We start from the raw sequence: 14,955 nt of genomic DNA on the forward strand, positions 1-14,955 counted from the left end.
GACCTGGTGCCCGGCACTGGGATGTGGGGCACCCCTCCACTGCCGGCCTTCACTCTGTGCTGCCCACGCCCTCCCTGCTCTTAGCATCCTGCCCTTCCTTAGCTGGAAAATGGACACGAGGGAGGGGACACACAGGAGGTGGGGGGACGGACAGGCTCAGGATTGTTCTGTGCGGACCCCCTCTTCCAAGAAAACGGACCAGCAAGCTCAGCCCCTTTCTCCCAGGCCCGGGAGGAGAGGGACAGGTAGGGAGGATGGCCCAACCGCCCCCCTCCTCCGATTTTTGGTTCTCTTGGCCCCTGCAGCAGAGACCTTGGAAACAGGTTGGAGACCAGGCTTGCATGCATGGGAGCTCTCTTCCTGAGGAATGGGGTCTTCACAGGGGGTCCAGACATCCCTCGAGCCTGAGATGGTCCCTCCAAGTCCCACCCACCACCACCACCCAGCTTGGCCATCGATCTTCCCAGGGCCTGGGGCTCTCAGAGATGCGCTAAAATTACTCCTGGGCGTCCCTGAGGGCTGGGGTCTCCGGGAGGGACCAGTCTGCCCTAAGAGAGGCACTTGGAGCTGGAGAGAAGGAAGGATTATGCAGGGTATCAGTGAACTCGGGAGGGTGGGAGGCGGTGGCCAGCATGAGATCCCTGCTTCCAGGCAGGAAGGAGAAGATCTAGGTCCCCTCTCCGTGAGCACTTTTGGGAAGGGGGTCAAAGACTCTGGGGTTTCTTGTCTTCCAATGGTAGGCGCTTTGTGGTCCCCCTCCCTAGCCCCCCAGCCTCCCCTTGCCCAGCTGCTCCCCTCCCTCAACTACACCCCCCCTTCATTCCGCCCCAACCCCCTTTTTTATTTATTGCACAGAGCTAAGTTATTCTCCGCCACAGCTGCCAGCCCACCTCACTGGAGCCCAGTCTGGGTGGGAAAGTGGACGAGCTGGGTGTTATATTTTATATCTGCAAATAAATCACAATTTATCTATATGTAACGGAAGACCCTGAAAAATGTCCCCCAGGGGTTCCAGAATTTATTTATTTTCTGACTTAGAGTAAGCGCTGCTCGCCTCCTGTATTTTGTAGACTTTCTGAATAAAGCAAGTTCTTTTTCACTGAGATGAGCGTGGCCTGGATCGTGTCCTGGGAGGCACCTAAGGATGGCTGGGAATGTTTGGGCATGGGCTCGAGTCCATAGTTGCACTGGCATGTACCACACTCACAGAACCAGCTAGTGGACCTGCCTCTTCATTTCCACCAACAGATCGTCCTCTAATTTCATCCAACCCATACAGGAAAAGGAACTTCCCTATGGTCCTGCCAGAAGACCTCCCAGGAGGAGGAACCCACTACCCTCAGAAGAGGAGGTTCTGGGGAGGTAGAAATCCGAGGCCAGTTAGGTCAAATCCCCTCTCTTCCCACCCCATGGTGAAAGCTCTCACTTGAGCCCACTTCAGGAGGCCCAATGGACAGAACTGGAGGCGTTTGAAGAGACCTGGGAAGGACATGAGTGAGAGGCACCTCCAGTAGCAGAAAGGTGAGGTTCAAAGCCATGTTGGGCCACATGTCAGGGAAAGCTTGATAAAAATGGACCAGAGGCAGAAAACCTGGGTCTGAACCTCTCATTGCTGTGTGGCTCCGGACAAAGCATTTCCTTAGAGCCCCTCCTCTAGAAAGATGTCAGTGTGGGCACTGCCACATGAAGAAACCCTTGTGAGCCCTAAATTTATCCTAGAAATGGGGGCCCTGATTCCCATTTCTGTTAGAGAGAGGCTGGGTTAGGGTTAGTGGGAAGGGCACTGAATTTGGAGTCAGTGGGTCCAAGTTCAAATCTCCACTTACAATGTTGGCCTCTAGTCAAAGCCTGTTTTGTCTCCTGTAGAAGGAGAGTCAGATAAGATGATCTTTCTAGGCTTGAAATCCTACACAAAGGCCTGTACAAGGGCCCCAGGTGTGTCACTGTGGGCAGGTGTTCAGATAAGACTTGATGACTGAATATTTTGGGGACTCAGTATCTGGCCCAGGGGAAGCAGCCAACCCTCCAGCTCCTGACCTGAATGTCAGGCAGCTCTGGCCTTGGAAAGCCTCTCCCTCACCCCTGCAGGAAGGCCCCATCACTCCTCCCCAGCTCCCCTGGGGTTTGCCCTAGGATGAGGGCAGGGCCTTTCTGCTGTATTTAGCACAGTGCCAGGCCCATAGGAAGCCCTTGAGAAATGTCTGCTGACTCGATCTTCTCCAAGTCCTTCCCCCAGGCTGGCCTCACTCTCCTGTCTAAATGAGGGGGGTGGGTTAGATAGCCCCTAGCTCTGATACCTGGTGATTTAAGTCCTGGACATTGATCCTTCTCCACCCCACCCCCTCATTACCCCACTCCGGAGGTATTGGGAGAGAAAGGAACTTTGGAATTGGAAGTCCTGGGTTCTAATCCTACTGATCCTGAATGACAGACTCTAAGTCACTGCCTCCTCTGTATGACAGGGGTGGGGGGCTGGACTAGCTGGGTTCCAGCTCTACTGCTATGATCCTGTATTACTGTCACCTCCTCCCACTCCAGGACAGCTGAGCACAGGCCCTGCTAAACAGAGATCGCACCCCAATCACTGCCCCCCCCATACCAAAGTGCTGAGCTCAGCCCTCCCCCAGGCTGGGCCAGCTGCTGGCACCAGGCTCTGGGCAGGAAGCTCCAAGAGGGATGACAAGGCAGCTATGTTTACCCAGAGGTCAAAGGCTGGTGGGGAATTTCCCCCACCCCTGCTACATTCCAGGGGGCTCAGATCAGTGAGCGGGGCCAGGCCCTCCAGAGGCATGCAGGTTTCTGGCACCCTGGCCTCATGCACACCTGGCTCAGCCTCTGGGCACAATGCCAACCTCAGAGCAGCTCCGGCCTCAGGCCTCTGGGGGGCACAGATAGGGGAAGGGTCCTGTGGGAGGATGCCAGGCCTAGGGGCAGACAGCATGATGCCCAGCCCCTAGGGTGCTCCAGACTCCCATGTCGTCCGTGAGATGGGGCTCGAACCCCAACACCAAAGCTGCAAGGAGTGGGCCCTGGGAGGCAGCAGGAAGGGTCCATGTCATCCAGGCAGCGATGGAGCTGGAAAGGGGAGTGTTGGTGCCCTTCACTGTGGCTGAAGCACTGGGTTGAGTCCCAGGACCTGTGTGTGAATCTTACTTGGCTGCCGTGACCAAAAACCACCTCTCTGAGGACCAGGTGAATAAGGTCTGCTCCGGCTTCGATCCCAGCCTAGGTGTCTGGGGGACTCAGCAGCACGAAATAGACCTTCCTGTGAAGGCATCAGGCTCAGACAGACAGGCCTGGCTACCCTGTCTCTCAGCCAAACCCAGGGCTCACCTGGCAGCCCCCACCTCTGGGACTGTGTGAGTCCCACCTCAAGTACCCCCTTGCGCCAACACCCCCCCCCCCATCAAATACAGAAAGAGGAGGTAGGGACAGATCACTCACAGGCCAAAGTGATTTCAGTACAATCTATATTATCTCATGTATATATATATATATATATATATAGATAGATAGATATATATATATAATCTCTCAGCTTATCTGCTCCTGTCCCGGCGCCTTTAAAATATCACAGACCAAAATAGAGAGAGCTGCTTTCTGGGGGAGCCTCACAATCCTACCTGGCATACAAAACTAGGTGACTCTGACTTCTCATAGATCATACAATGAAGGTTTCAAGTCTTTATATACAAAGAGCTACACTACCTGAAAATAATAATCATACAAAAAGGGCGTGGGAGGTAAGTTACACATAAAAAGAGCAGGAGGGAGGCGCCCCCCAACCTGCTGCCCCAGGAGGCTTGGGGCCCCTGCCCCCTCAGAGTTCTGGCAAAGGCCTTCATGGGCAGGGGCAGCAACCGCTACTTTGGCCCAAAAGGCATGAGGAGGGAGAGGCCATGATGGGAGAGGGGACAGTGGGCAGATGCCCGTCCTGTGGCTGGGGAGGGCTGGGCCTGGCCTTGATGGGGGCAGTGGCTAAGGCCCACACCAGTACCAGTGGGGAGGGTTAGGGGAGCTCATTTCGGAATCACCACCAGGATCACAGGCAGAGAGGCTGAGATCTCCCGCCCCCAGCCAGGCCATCCCATCTGCTGGGGTTCACCTCATAGAGTTACCTCTGCTGCCCCTCACTCAAGGGACTAGAAAGACATTTGGTGGGAAGATATCAATCAACAAGCCCCTCTCCCCTCATCTGACCCAGGAGAGGCCCTAAAATCAGGAGCCTTCCCTCCTGAATGTGGGGAGGAAGGTACATCTAACCAGAGGGCTCCTGACAGCCCTCTCTCCACAAGGCCAGGGGATGATGGGAGGTGTTTGTTTCATGCATTTCGAAGTTCTGATTTACTAATTACAAGAGAAGATTTGCTCACTCAGCCTGCCTTCCTGTCTAGGAAGAGGCCTCAAGGTAGGAATGGGGGGGTGGTGGCAGTAGGCGTGAGGATGGTGGGGGCATTCTGACACCTGCTGAAGGCCCCCGGGTCTCAGAGCCCAGTGAGCCTGGTGGCAAACGTCCAGGTAGCAGCTGGCTCTCAGCGAGGGGCTGGGACAAGGTGGATACGCCTGAAAGGGAGGGCAGGGCAAGAGAAACTAAGGCACACAAGAGACAGGGCGTCTGGGGGGTGGGTCCCAGAGCCCTGCCAGGCCAGAAGACAAGAAGGGGCTGGGCCCTCCCTCCCCTCCCCTACTGAAGGAAAGCCCCTCTTCCATCTTCTCATTTTCTTTGCTCCCCTCTCCCCAAGCATTCTGGAGAGCTGGCTTTCAGGGACCTAGAGAAACTGGTCTGAGATGCCCCACGACCAGCCCTGAGGCCTACACAATGGACCAGCAGCCCTGCCCTGAGGCATGATTCTTCTGGAAGAAATCAAGGCTCTGGAGGAGACTGGGGTTGTGTGGCCCTGGTTTCCATGAGAACCTGGCAGCAGGGAGTGGCCTGGTGCCCCACTTGGAGGGGCACCATGGGCCAGGGGCACCAATTCTGCCTGGCATGTCAACGCTGTGAGGAATGGACCCACTTGTTTGGGGGGGAGTGGTCCAGGTTCTCTCCCATTTCTCCCTCTGGAGCAAGGCTGAGGTACTCATCAGGAACAAAGGAAGGAGGAGCGAGGGAAGTATTGCACAATTAGGTGGGGAGTGGGGGCTGCACCCTGTCCCATCCCTGGGCCTGGGGGCCTGGCTTGGTGCCAGCTCCAAGGGAGACAGACTGTGAGGGGCTGGGGGAGAAGGTAGGAGTGGATTGTGGCAACCACCCCATTCATCCAGCTCAGATACACATGGCCCTGGTCACTGTGCCCTGAAATAGCTGGGGGGTCTGGAGGCCTCCCAAGCCATGTGCTCTGACTGCTCTCTCCCAGGTTCCCAGGGGACCACCTGGCTCGGCACTCAGAAATATTCCTGGGGAGACAAACCTGGCCTGTTCCCCTCTGCTGGGACGCTCCTCCTACCATCCAGGGAAGTGATATGACTTGAGTGTTTCTGCTTTAATAAATTAAAGGAAGGTTCCAAGGCTGTGCTAAACAGTTTCCAACATCCCCCTCCCCTGGGGAGGGCGGGAGGGCGCCTCAGCTCTGCGCCGGCTCCTCGGGCTGCCTGGTCCTCCATCCCACTGGCTCCTAGAACTCATCATCGGAGCTCAGCAGAAGGGTCTTTTCGTTGTCTCGGCCGCCTCCACCCCCAAGGCTGTGGGAGCGGGCAAGCACGTGGGCGCCATTCCTCCAGGAGGGGCCATGCTCCAGTGTGGACTGCTGTGTGTACTGCTGGTAGGCAGGGGAGAAGTTATGAATGGCGTCCTGCACAATGTCATGGGGGTTCATGGTCTCCTTGAGGCTGCTGGAGATACTCTTCATGGGTGCGCAGCGGCCTGCAGGGAAGAGGCGGGAGAGGACTGTGAGGTGGGCTGGGCAGCCCACCCCCTTCCCGCCCCCACCAAAGTGGTCCTCAGTCTATCCCCAAGAAAAGGCCCCTGGAGACCAGTCCAAAATCAGCCACTGAACGACGATGCCACGCTTGGCCAACGCTTTGTGATGGATGTGTTTGGTATTGAGGAAATGGGAGGGAAGTGGAGAGAGCCACGCTCAGGCAGGGAGGGAGGCGGGTGTCTGGTCAGCCAGGCCCAGGCAGCAGGAAGGGCACACCCTTCTGGCAAGGAGAGGGGACCTTCGCCGATGCCCAACCACCAGTGGTGGCCTTCTCCTGCTCCCAGGGGCAGGGGGACCTGCTACTGGGGTGTCTTTGAGTCCAAAGAGCCTGGGGGGAAGGAAGCAACTGGAGACTGGGAAAAAAGGGAAAGCAAATGGGCATCTCCAGTAAGGGAGGTGGGGGGGGACGGACTATGGGGGGTGAGGCCGCAGGGTCAGTGGGCACCTGGATGGGAAAGGGCAGCGTGAGGGTCCTGGGGACAAGAGAGGCCATGTCTGTGCTCTGAGCTGAGGAGAGGGGGCCTGATGGTGCCCCCACCCCATCACTGCTGGGCAGCGAGGGGCTGACAGGGTCAGAACCCCCTGGATGGGGAAGGTCAGTGTGAGGGGCCTGGGGACAAAGGAGGCCATGTCTGCACTCTGAGCTGAGGAGAGGGGGCCTGCTGGTGCCCCCCACCCCATCACTGCCAGGCAGTGAGGGGCCAGCAGGGTCGGAACACCCTGGATGGGGAAGGACAGCGTGAGGAGCCCAAGGACAAGAGAGGTCACGTCTGAGGGCTACAATTCCCTGACTTGGTGACAATGACAGCAGAGACAAGAGATGGCCTCCCAAGCATTTCTTATCACTCTGTAGTGACCTAGCCTGAGCCTGGCCAGCTCTAAGGGCAAGGCCTCCTTGGTCAGTGGCACCGGCCAGGTGCTAGGGCTCTTGTGGGGATGGTGAGGGAGGGAATTCCCAACACTAAGGACCTCACGGCTTCTGGCTCCCTAAGAGGTCCTGGCACTGCTGGGGGATGGCACAGTGGGACATGGGGGAGCCCTGGAGTGGGGGAACCAGCAGCTGCCGTAGGTCCCTGCTGATCCTTCCCCTCCCAGGGGTCAGTGTGGGCTGAAAGGGCAGGGGAACAAGGTGAATGGAAGCATGCTGGCGAGGCGAGGAATGGAGAGGATGGAGGCCGCGATGGCCAGAGTACCTACCGTAAGGGCCATACGCCAGCACTGCGCAGCATCAGAAACCAGTCAGGAGAGAGGGGAAAGGGAACCAGAGACAGAAAGACGGGAGATAACTGGATGAACAAAATCCCAACAACCAAAGCAGACCCCTCACATCTCCGGAGCTCATGGACCCGCTGACTCTCGGGGGTCAGGCCTGTCCCTCTCAGGCCCCCACGTTCATGGCCGAGGCCCCCTAGGTGGCTCAGCACTGGGATTCGCTCCCCTTTCTGCATCCCCTGGGGCTGGCCTGCAGCATCCTGGAGGATGGTGGGGAAGAAGGCCCCCTGCCCCAATCCTGGCACCCTTCAAACTCAGCCGCCCTGCTTTCTCTAATCTGTGGCCTGGCTCAGGGGGCCTGGCTCCTCTTCCCATGTATAAGCTTCCTAAGGGCAGGAGGTGTTTCTGTTGTCTCTGTACCTCCAGGATTAGAACAACATCTGGCACATAATAAGGGCTTAATAAATGCCGACTGCCTGATGGGGCTGCTTCTGACTGATAACAACCAGGAAATCCTGTAGGACAGCAGAGCCTGGGGCCCAGCCAACAGGGTCAGACTGAACAGCTTTGGACCCAACGGGTGGCCACAAGGACCATTCCTAGCATGGATCAGGAAGAAGCCACAGGGTCACTAGTTTGGCCACTGCAGGCCAGAGCTCTCCATCGGGGTAGAGGGCATTTGGAAAACTCACTTTCAGCCTGGGATACTTCCCTGCTGGCCTAGTCAGGGTTCAGGGCCTGGGACACCACTATAGGAGTGAGGGGCAGAGAGGCTCACCTCCTCCAGCTCTAACCTTCACTGGCTGCATGGGACGTGGCAAAAGCGGTTTCCCTTCTGACCACAGGATGAGGACAAGGTGGCCCCCCTGAGGACAAGGCTACGGAACAGGAAGCTGCTGGCCTTATTCTGCTGGGAACCCACCGCAGTGCTCAGCATGGGATCTTACTCCCAGCGATAACTGATAAACCCCTATCTGATCAATGCCGTTGCCCAGGCAGCCCGCCCTTGGGCTCGTGGTTGCATGACTGGCAATGCCCTAAGACTGGGAATCCTGGTAAGCACTGGCAACTTCCTTCTAAGGGCACAAGAGGAGGCAGGCTGGAGATGCCCAGGGGTAGGGCTGCAGGGCCTCCCCCAGGGTGCAGCCAGCCTGATCACAACCTACTGCTGAGAATACGTTTGTTTGGGGTATGGGGCAAGAGGGGGTGGTGAAGCATGCTGAAGAGACCTTCCAGCCTGGGAGGCCCAGGGACCAGGGAAAGGGCAGTGGAGAACACTGTCCTCCAGCACCCAGAAGTCCGTGCTCCAGCACTTTGGCCCGGGCAGGAAGGGGGTGCCACACATCCAACCCCAATTCTGACCAGCCCCTCTGGTTCCTGGGTCAAAGAATTGGCCTCTCCTCCGCAGATGCTCTGCCCAACAGAGGGGCTCAAAGCCAAGGCTGGCCTCTGTCTCCCCAGCACTCAGGACACAGGAAGCGTTTTAGTAAATGCTTGGTGACAGGGAGTAGCACACCACAGAGGCTGTCTCCAGGATGTCCCAGAGGGGCTTGAAGACCCATGAGAAAAGTGAGAAGTTTCTGAGAGAATATGGATGTCTCAGGAAGCCTTTTCTGTTTCCAACAAGGAGGGGCCCGTCTCTCTCAGGGTCTCTGGAATGGACACCCCAGGTCCTGCTCCAACTCAGTTGAGGCTTGAGACAAAGCCGGCCAAGCCAAAGCCAGCCCACTCAGCTTCCTGCCTCAGGGCAGATTGTGAATGTTGGAGCTGACTTAGGACAAGAGGAAGGAGCTCCCATCCCCTCACCTAACACCCTCAGTTTCACTAACTGTAAATGAAGGAGCTTATTATCTGAGGATCCTGGAAGGGTGAAGGAGGTCATCAGCAGAAAGAGCAGAAAGCGCACCGAGGCCATTCCCAACCGATGCCAGGCCTCCCCTGGGCACACCTCTCCATTCCCTTACCTTGGGCATCCAGCCTTTTGTCAGCGTAGACCTTGTAGGTGAAGGCGTGGCGCAGGGCCAGGGAGGCAAAGAACATCTCCACACAGATAATGAAGTCCTGGTAGCCGGCAGCCACAGTGCCCTCCCCCACTGACACCTCGGCTGAGTGGATCTTGGGGATGGCCCCGCACTTCTCCAGGATGGCCAGGAGCATACCTGAGGGTGGGGAAACCGAGAAGGCAATGATCGGGTAAGTACGGAGAGGGGAGGCAGGGCCAGGTGACAGCTGGGCGTGAAGGACCTAGGAGCTCAGCAGTGTCACACAGAAGCCCCAAACCCAGTGGGTCCTTTAGCTGCACTGAGAGGCCCCACACCTACGGCAAACGGGTGACAGACCCCAGGACAGCTGCCCTGGGCTCAGGGAGGAGAGGCACATTCAAGGAGGGACCAATGCAGGATGGGATAGAGCATGTCGAGAGGAGAGCAACTGGGCTGGGAAATGAACTGTGGATGTGACCACCTTCTGAGGGTTAGAAGGCAGAAAGGTGTGTCTTCAAAGGAGGCCCACCCAACCAGGGGATGTGAGGGAAGGTACCTGCTCACATCCCCCGAGCAGCCGGTAGTGAGGAGAGCAGCACTGAGCCGCACAGCCCCGAGGGGAGAGATGATGGGCTCCTAACTCCTCTATTCCTTGCCTTCTGGGGAGCAGCCCAAGAAGGACCTCCGTGTGGGCAGATCCCCACTATTCTCCAGAGGGCAGAGGAATCCACGTTCATCCAATGAGCCTGGAAATAATTTATCCATACCACCCCCCCAGGAGCACATGTACCCAAGAAGGGTGATCATGGAAGGCCAGGACAGCCACCGTCACCGTCAGAGGTCAGAGGAGCACCGAGCCAGGGGCCTAGTCTACAACAACAAGAGGATATATGGGTTTCTCCTCACAAGGGAAATCCGGGGTCAGTCTGATAGAGAATGCCAACCAAGACTCAAGAGACCCAACGTCCCTAACACACTGACGTCTCCTCGGTTAGCTTCCTTGGACCAGGCTGTTGACACGACAGAACCTGTACCCAGACTCCTGGCTGCCCCAGGCATCCGAGCACCTCATGGCAGGCTGGCCAGCTCCTTGAGGGGCGCTACCTGGGCCTGAGTCACTCACTCAGCATGGACAATGGAGAGCACAGGACACCCCAGAGGTCATGAGGACCACGATGAGTTTGGTAAAGAGCCCCAAGGGAGGCTGGGAGAGGCAGAGAGGGCCTGGTTCTGCCCAGCAGTTGGGGATGAGCCTCACCTTGCCAGAAGGAGAGGAAGATGACGGACTTGACCATGAAGAATTTGAGGACAGGGCTGTAGGGGCTCAGCAGCTCACGGGTGGCAAAGTAGAAGAGGAAGAGGGCATAGAGGGCCAGGCTAACTGAGATGTTGTAGATGATCGTCACGTAGAGGTAACCACTGGTGACACTACAAGAGGAAGGACATATGAACACTCACAGCCTGGCTGGCGCTGGGAGCGGATGTGCTGCCGCCCCTGCCAGGACCCAGGGCACCGTCCTTTAGACAGAGGGAACCCTGACATGTAACCTGGCAGAGGGCGGGATGTGGAGGGCAACAGGGGTGCCCCCGGCATGTTTTCTTAGACCAAAATTAAAATCAGTTTGTATTTCCTAAACAGCTGTTGGCAGGTGCAGGAGCCCCTGAGCAGTGCCCTAGGGTCAAGGATACCATACAGGGTGCGACAGGGTGCCTGGGGGAGTCAAGGAGGGATTTCCACGAGGAATGACCTCTAGCACCCACCAGAACAGCCCAGAACACCTCCTCTCCCCCCAACCCCATTCCCAGCACACCCTGCCAGGCTCCTGGTTTTGCCCCCGCCCCTGTCCCTTTGCTTGGGTTACCAAGGTCTATCATCTGTGGGAATCAGAAGGTAGGGTCAACCAGGGCAGAGTCATGGGCTTCTTCTCTGAGAGAAAGGTCACTTTACTCAGTTTCCCAGTTACAACACATCTCCAAACAATGTTGCATGGATTCTAAACCATCCCTACCACCGAAGGAACGAGTCACTCTTAACCCAAGGGGGAGGAGGACTGGGGCACCCACCCACACATGCACGCGCACCCACACTCATATACACACACATCCATGCACACACACACACATGTACTCTCACACCCATACACATACACACACACACTGCCACTCCCAGGGTCCCACTCTCACCTGAGGCTCACCTTTCCCTCCTCTCCCCACTCCCTTGTTCCTCAATCCAGCCCCAGTATGGGGGGGGGTACACTTCCCCCAAAGCATGTGCTTACTCGAAGTCGCCATCCCGGTACTTTCCGAAGGCCTGGAGGATCACTGTGCTAATGGCCATGAGGGGCTTCACCACACAGAACTGCAGGGTGGCCTGGAAGGAACCAGAGGAAAGGTGAGAGGTGTGTGGGAGTAAGGACTGGGAAACCCCAGGTTCAGGGAAGGCCCATCCCTTCTCTCTGGGTCACATTTCCTCTTGTGTAGGACGAGGGGCTTGACCAGGTGACCCCTCCTGTTCCCAGCTCCCATGATGCTAATTGCACTGAGGTACGACTCCACATTGGCTGACGTGCCACACCTGGCACCGGCCAGGCTCAGACTGGGGCCAAGTAGGCTACTTTCTCTTTCCAATGACAACGCTTCCAGTATCTTCCCTCAATGACTCCAAGCCTCTTCAAGCCTCTCAGACCCAGCCACATCCTACAGCTAATTCTCAAAGGCACGGCGTCCAGGCCCATGCCACCCGGATCAGATCGGCCTTTTCTGCACACGCTCTAACCTGGCAATGCCCTAATACGTAGCCTGGCTTTCAGGAGGGACTGCATTTTTTTCTAGATGTGGCTGAATGAGCTTCGAGTTCCTGTGGCCCTCTGGTAACCTCCATGGCCTCGATAAATGCAAATAATCACTCCCTTAGCTATGGGGACCATTCTCTCTGCCCTGGTTTTGCAATCTCCTATGGTGGCTCCGGCTAATTAAACGGAGTAGGATTGCAAAACTCTCATTAAGTGTCCAAACAAAACTATAATTCACGAGATACACAATAGTCCAGTGGGGGTGGGGCGGGGGAACCACAGTGAAATGTTTTGTAAAACAAAAAAGAAGGTTGAGGATCACGGCACAAGGACAACAGACAGCTTTTATTAAGCGCTCATCTGAGCCCCAGCTAACCCTCTGGGAGAAGCACTACCTACATTCCCATTTCAGAGGCTGAGAGCTTAAGGGACTTGCCTGGGGTCATGTGACCAAGCTTCTGAAGTCAGGATCTGAATTCTGGTCTTCCTGCCTCCAAGTCTGCTGCTCCATCCATTCTAACCATGACTGAGCTGCCTTTCACAGACTCGAGAGTTGACAGGGACACCGAAGGTCTAATTCAACCCTTTTATTTTACAGATGAAGAAACGAAGGCCCAGAGGGGGCCCAAGATCACCCGGGTGAGCGACAGACGCACCTATCACCAGAGGAGGCTTGAGAGGGCAGCCTCCTAAGCCTGGCCCCTCCAGGGACCACGGGCTCCCAGTGGTTGGCACCAGGCAATGGAAACCCTGATGCCTCTTCACAGATAAAACCAGGGAGGTGCGGTGGAGGGAGGGGTCAGGAACAAGACCAAACAGGAAACACTGTCCTCCCCCCAAGCAGGGCCTGAGGAAGCAGCAAGGACCAATGGAAAAATAGGGGCCGGTGGGGTGGCCTCGGGGAATTATCTCCCTTCCCTGGGCCTCGGTCCGGACTCTGCAAAGGTGATTGACTGCCTGGCCCTCGAGGCCCTCTTCTAACCCTGATATTCTGCCTTTCTAAGTCAAGTCAACCCTCCAGGAACGTGTGAGCTCATCCCCTGGGCAGGGATCTCGGCTGATCCTGACCTTGCCCCCTCCCCTGCTTCTCTGAAACAGATCCCATCCCTTTTTTAGTGCCTTGTCTAAAAGAGAGGCTTAGCAAACACTTGTACAGGGGAGCAGGCCACCATCGTCCAGCGTTTATAAACCACAGCTGCGTTACCCCCACTCTGTGTCTCTCCAGTCACAGGGGAACAACCCACAACTTTGGATTCTTCAGGCACTGCATAATTTCATGACTCACATCACTGGAATTTCATGACTCACATCACTGGAATTCATGTCACACATCACCAGGAAAAAGAATGGTATTAAAAAACAGGCCTTGGTTTCCTTAGAAAGGAAAATCCCTGAGAATCCATGCTGAGATGCCTGGGCCAGCTAAGTGCCCCGAGCTACTTCCTGAGGTCAACGATCTAGCCTGCCTTCCTCTTCCTCTTCAATTTCGGGCCCAGTCTGTGGACCGGCCACAGTGTCTGTCCAAGAGATGTGGACTGCTGGACCATTCCTCTGCTCTGTCTGTCCAACCGCAGAACAGCATTTGGACAAATGCACTCTTCATCCACCTGGTTTTTCCTGTGTCAATGAAGCTGAACTCTGGCTCAGTGAAGGATTTCATACAAAAGACTCAGAATGTCTGGAGGCTTTGTGCAATCAGGACCATGTCCTCAGCCAATGGGGGCAGCACCTCCTCATCTATTGAGAATCTCTCTTCAATCTGGAGTTCATACTGGACCAATGGCCTTCAGGACACTGGCAAATACCTTTGGTGAGCATGCGTGTCCCTGTTTTAGGCCTGTGGGTCTCAACTAGAGAGCTGAGAGAAGTTCTGACCTATTTTTTCAAAAACTCTTTCTCATGTGTGCATGAAGACAGGAGGGTGGAAGAAAGCCTTCCAGGCCATGGTGTACCAGTGTGTGCCAACTTACCCGCTGGGGAATGGCTCTTGGTCAGTGGGACTGGGAATTCCTTGAGGTCAGGGACTGTCTGGTTTTTGACCCTTTTGTATCCCCAGCACCTGAGACATAGTAGTGCCTGACAAGGAGTAGGTACTTAATCAATGTTAATTGACCATTTTGTTCCACAGAATCAAATGATTTCCTGTAAGTCAAATATAAAGAGTTCTATCTTGTTCTCCCTACAACTGTGAGGCAATTGAGTAATGTAAAGTTGCAAAACGCTTTACAGAATCATCTGCCAAAGCCACCTGGTTCCTTCTCATAGCTCCATCCAGGTTGAGCCCAATAAGGGTGTAGATGACCTTATCGAGGGAGTAAATAAAACATGAGTCAGCAGAGAGTGGTGACTGCCTTTAAGAAAAAATATTATAAGGTCCATAATTTTTTCCAGATGGAAAAAAATATTTCCATTTTTTTCAATTTTTTCCTTCTTTCAGTAATCTTAAGACTTGATTCCTCAAAATGTAGCAGCTGCAGCACAGACCACCTTTGTCCCATGTCTTTCTTGAGCTACCCACTGGGGACTGTGATGTGAAAGTCTGAATGTAGTGGTCCCAGGGTCACTGATGGAGAAGAAAATCTGCTGTAGAAATCTTGGCAGGTATTTTTCATTTTTATTCTGTTGTTCATCCTTCTGGTTTCATCAGTTAAGTGTTGTTGAGATGTTCTAGATTCACTGGGTCTCCCACCAAGCTTTCGGACAATGGGATCTCTTGCTACTTTATGAAGGGGGACTGCTCAGATCTTCTGTCAACCTTCTCAGTAAGTGCTTACCAATTAAATTCTAGTTTGAACTGGTGTTGCTCTTAACTACACCTCCAGTTAGCAAGGTGGTTAAGCATTAGATGGCCTAGGTGGTTTGGTCAGTTTATGATGATTAAGCTTCCTTAGGAACTAGTGATAGTCTGTGTCCATGTATATGCTTTTATCCAGTTAACATTTTGAGGCACTAACAGCCTGTTTAATAGGTTAGACTGGAATTGTCTCAATTACCTGCAACAGCTTCTTCTCATTTTTATTCTAATTTATTATTAATTTCAATCTTTGTTCT

General features: G+C 55.1%; 1 protein-coding gene across 4 annotated transcripts in view; it reads right to left on the bottom strand.

The window, feature by feature from the left end:
* Window positions 1-3,483: 3,483 nt before the first annotated feature.
* TMEM184B (transmembrane protein 184B) overlaps window positions 3,484-14,955 on the bottom strand; it is a 51,972-nt gene continuing 40,500 nt past the window's right edge. For 3 of the 4 annotated variants that reach the window (XM_036762011.1, XM_036762013.1, XM_036762012.1), the window contains exons 6-10: window positions 11,392-11,483; window positions 10,371-10,540; window positions 9,095-9,289; window positions 7,116-7,136; window positions 3,484-5,860 (exon numbers count right to left, since the gene is read on the bottom strand). In XM_036762011.1, coding sequence (XP_036617906.1) covers window positions 5,613-5,860; window positions 7,116-7,136; window positions 9,095-9,289; window positions 10,371-10,540; window positions 11,392-11,483 — 726 coding nt within the window. In that variant the 3' untranslated portion in view covers window positions 3,484-5,612. The remainder of the gene's footprint in view (window positions 5,861-7,115; window positions 7,137-9,094; window positions 9,290-10,370; window positions 10,541-11,391; window positions 11,484-14,955) is intronic. The other variant, XM_036762014.1, reaches the window with a different exon arrangement.

Source organism: Trichosurus vulpecula, chromosome 5 (genome assembly GCF_011100635.1).
Source record: "Trichosurus vulpecula isolate mTriVul1 chromosome 5, mTriVul1.pri, whole genome shotgun sequence".
Lineage (NCBI taxonomy): Eukaryota > Metazoa > Chordata > Mammalia > Diprotodontia > Phalangeridae > Trichosurus > Trichosurus vulpecula.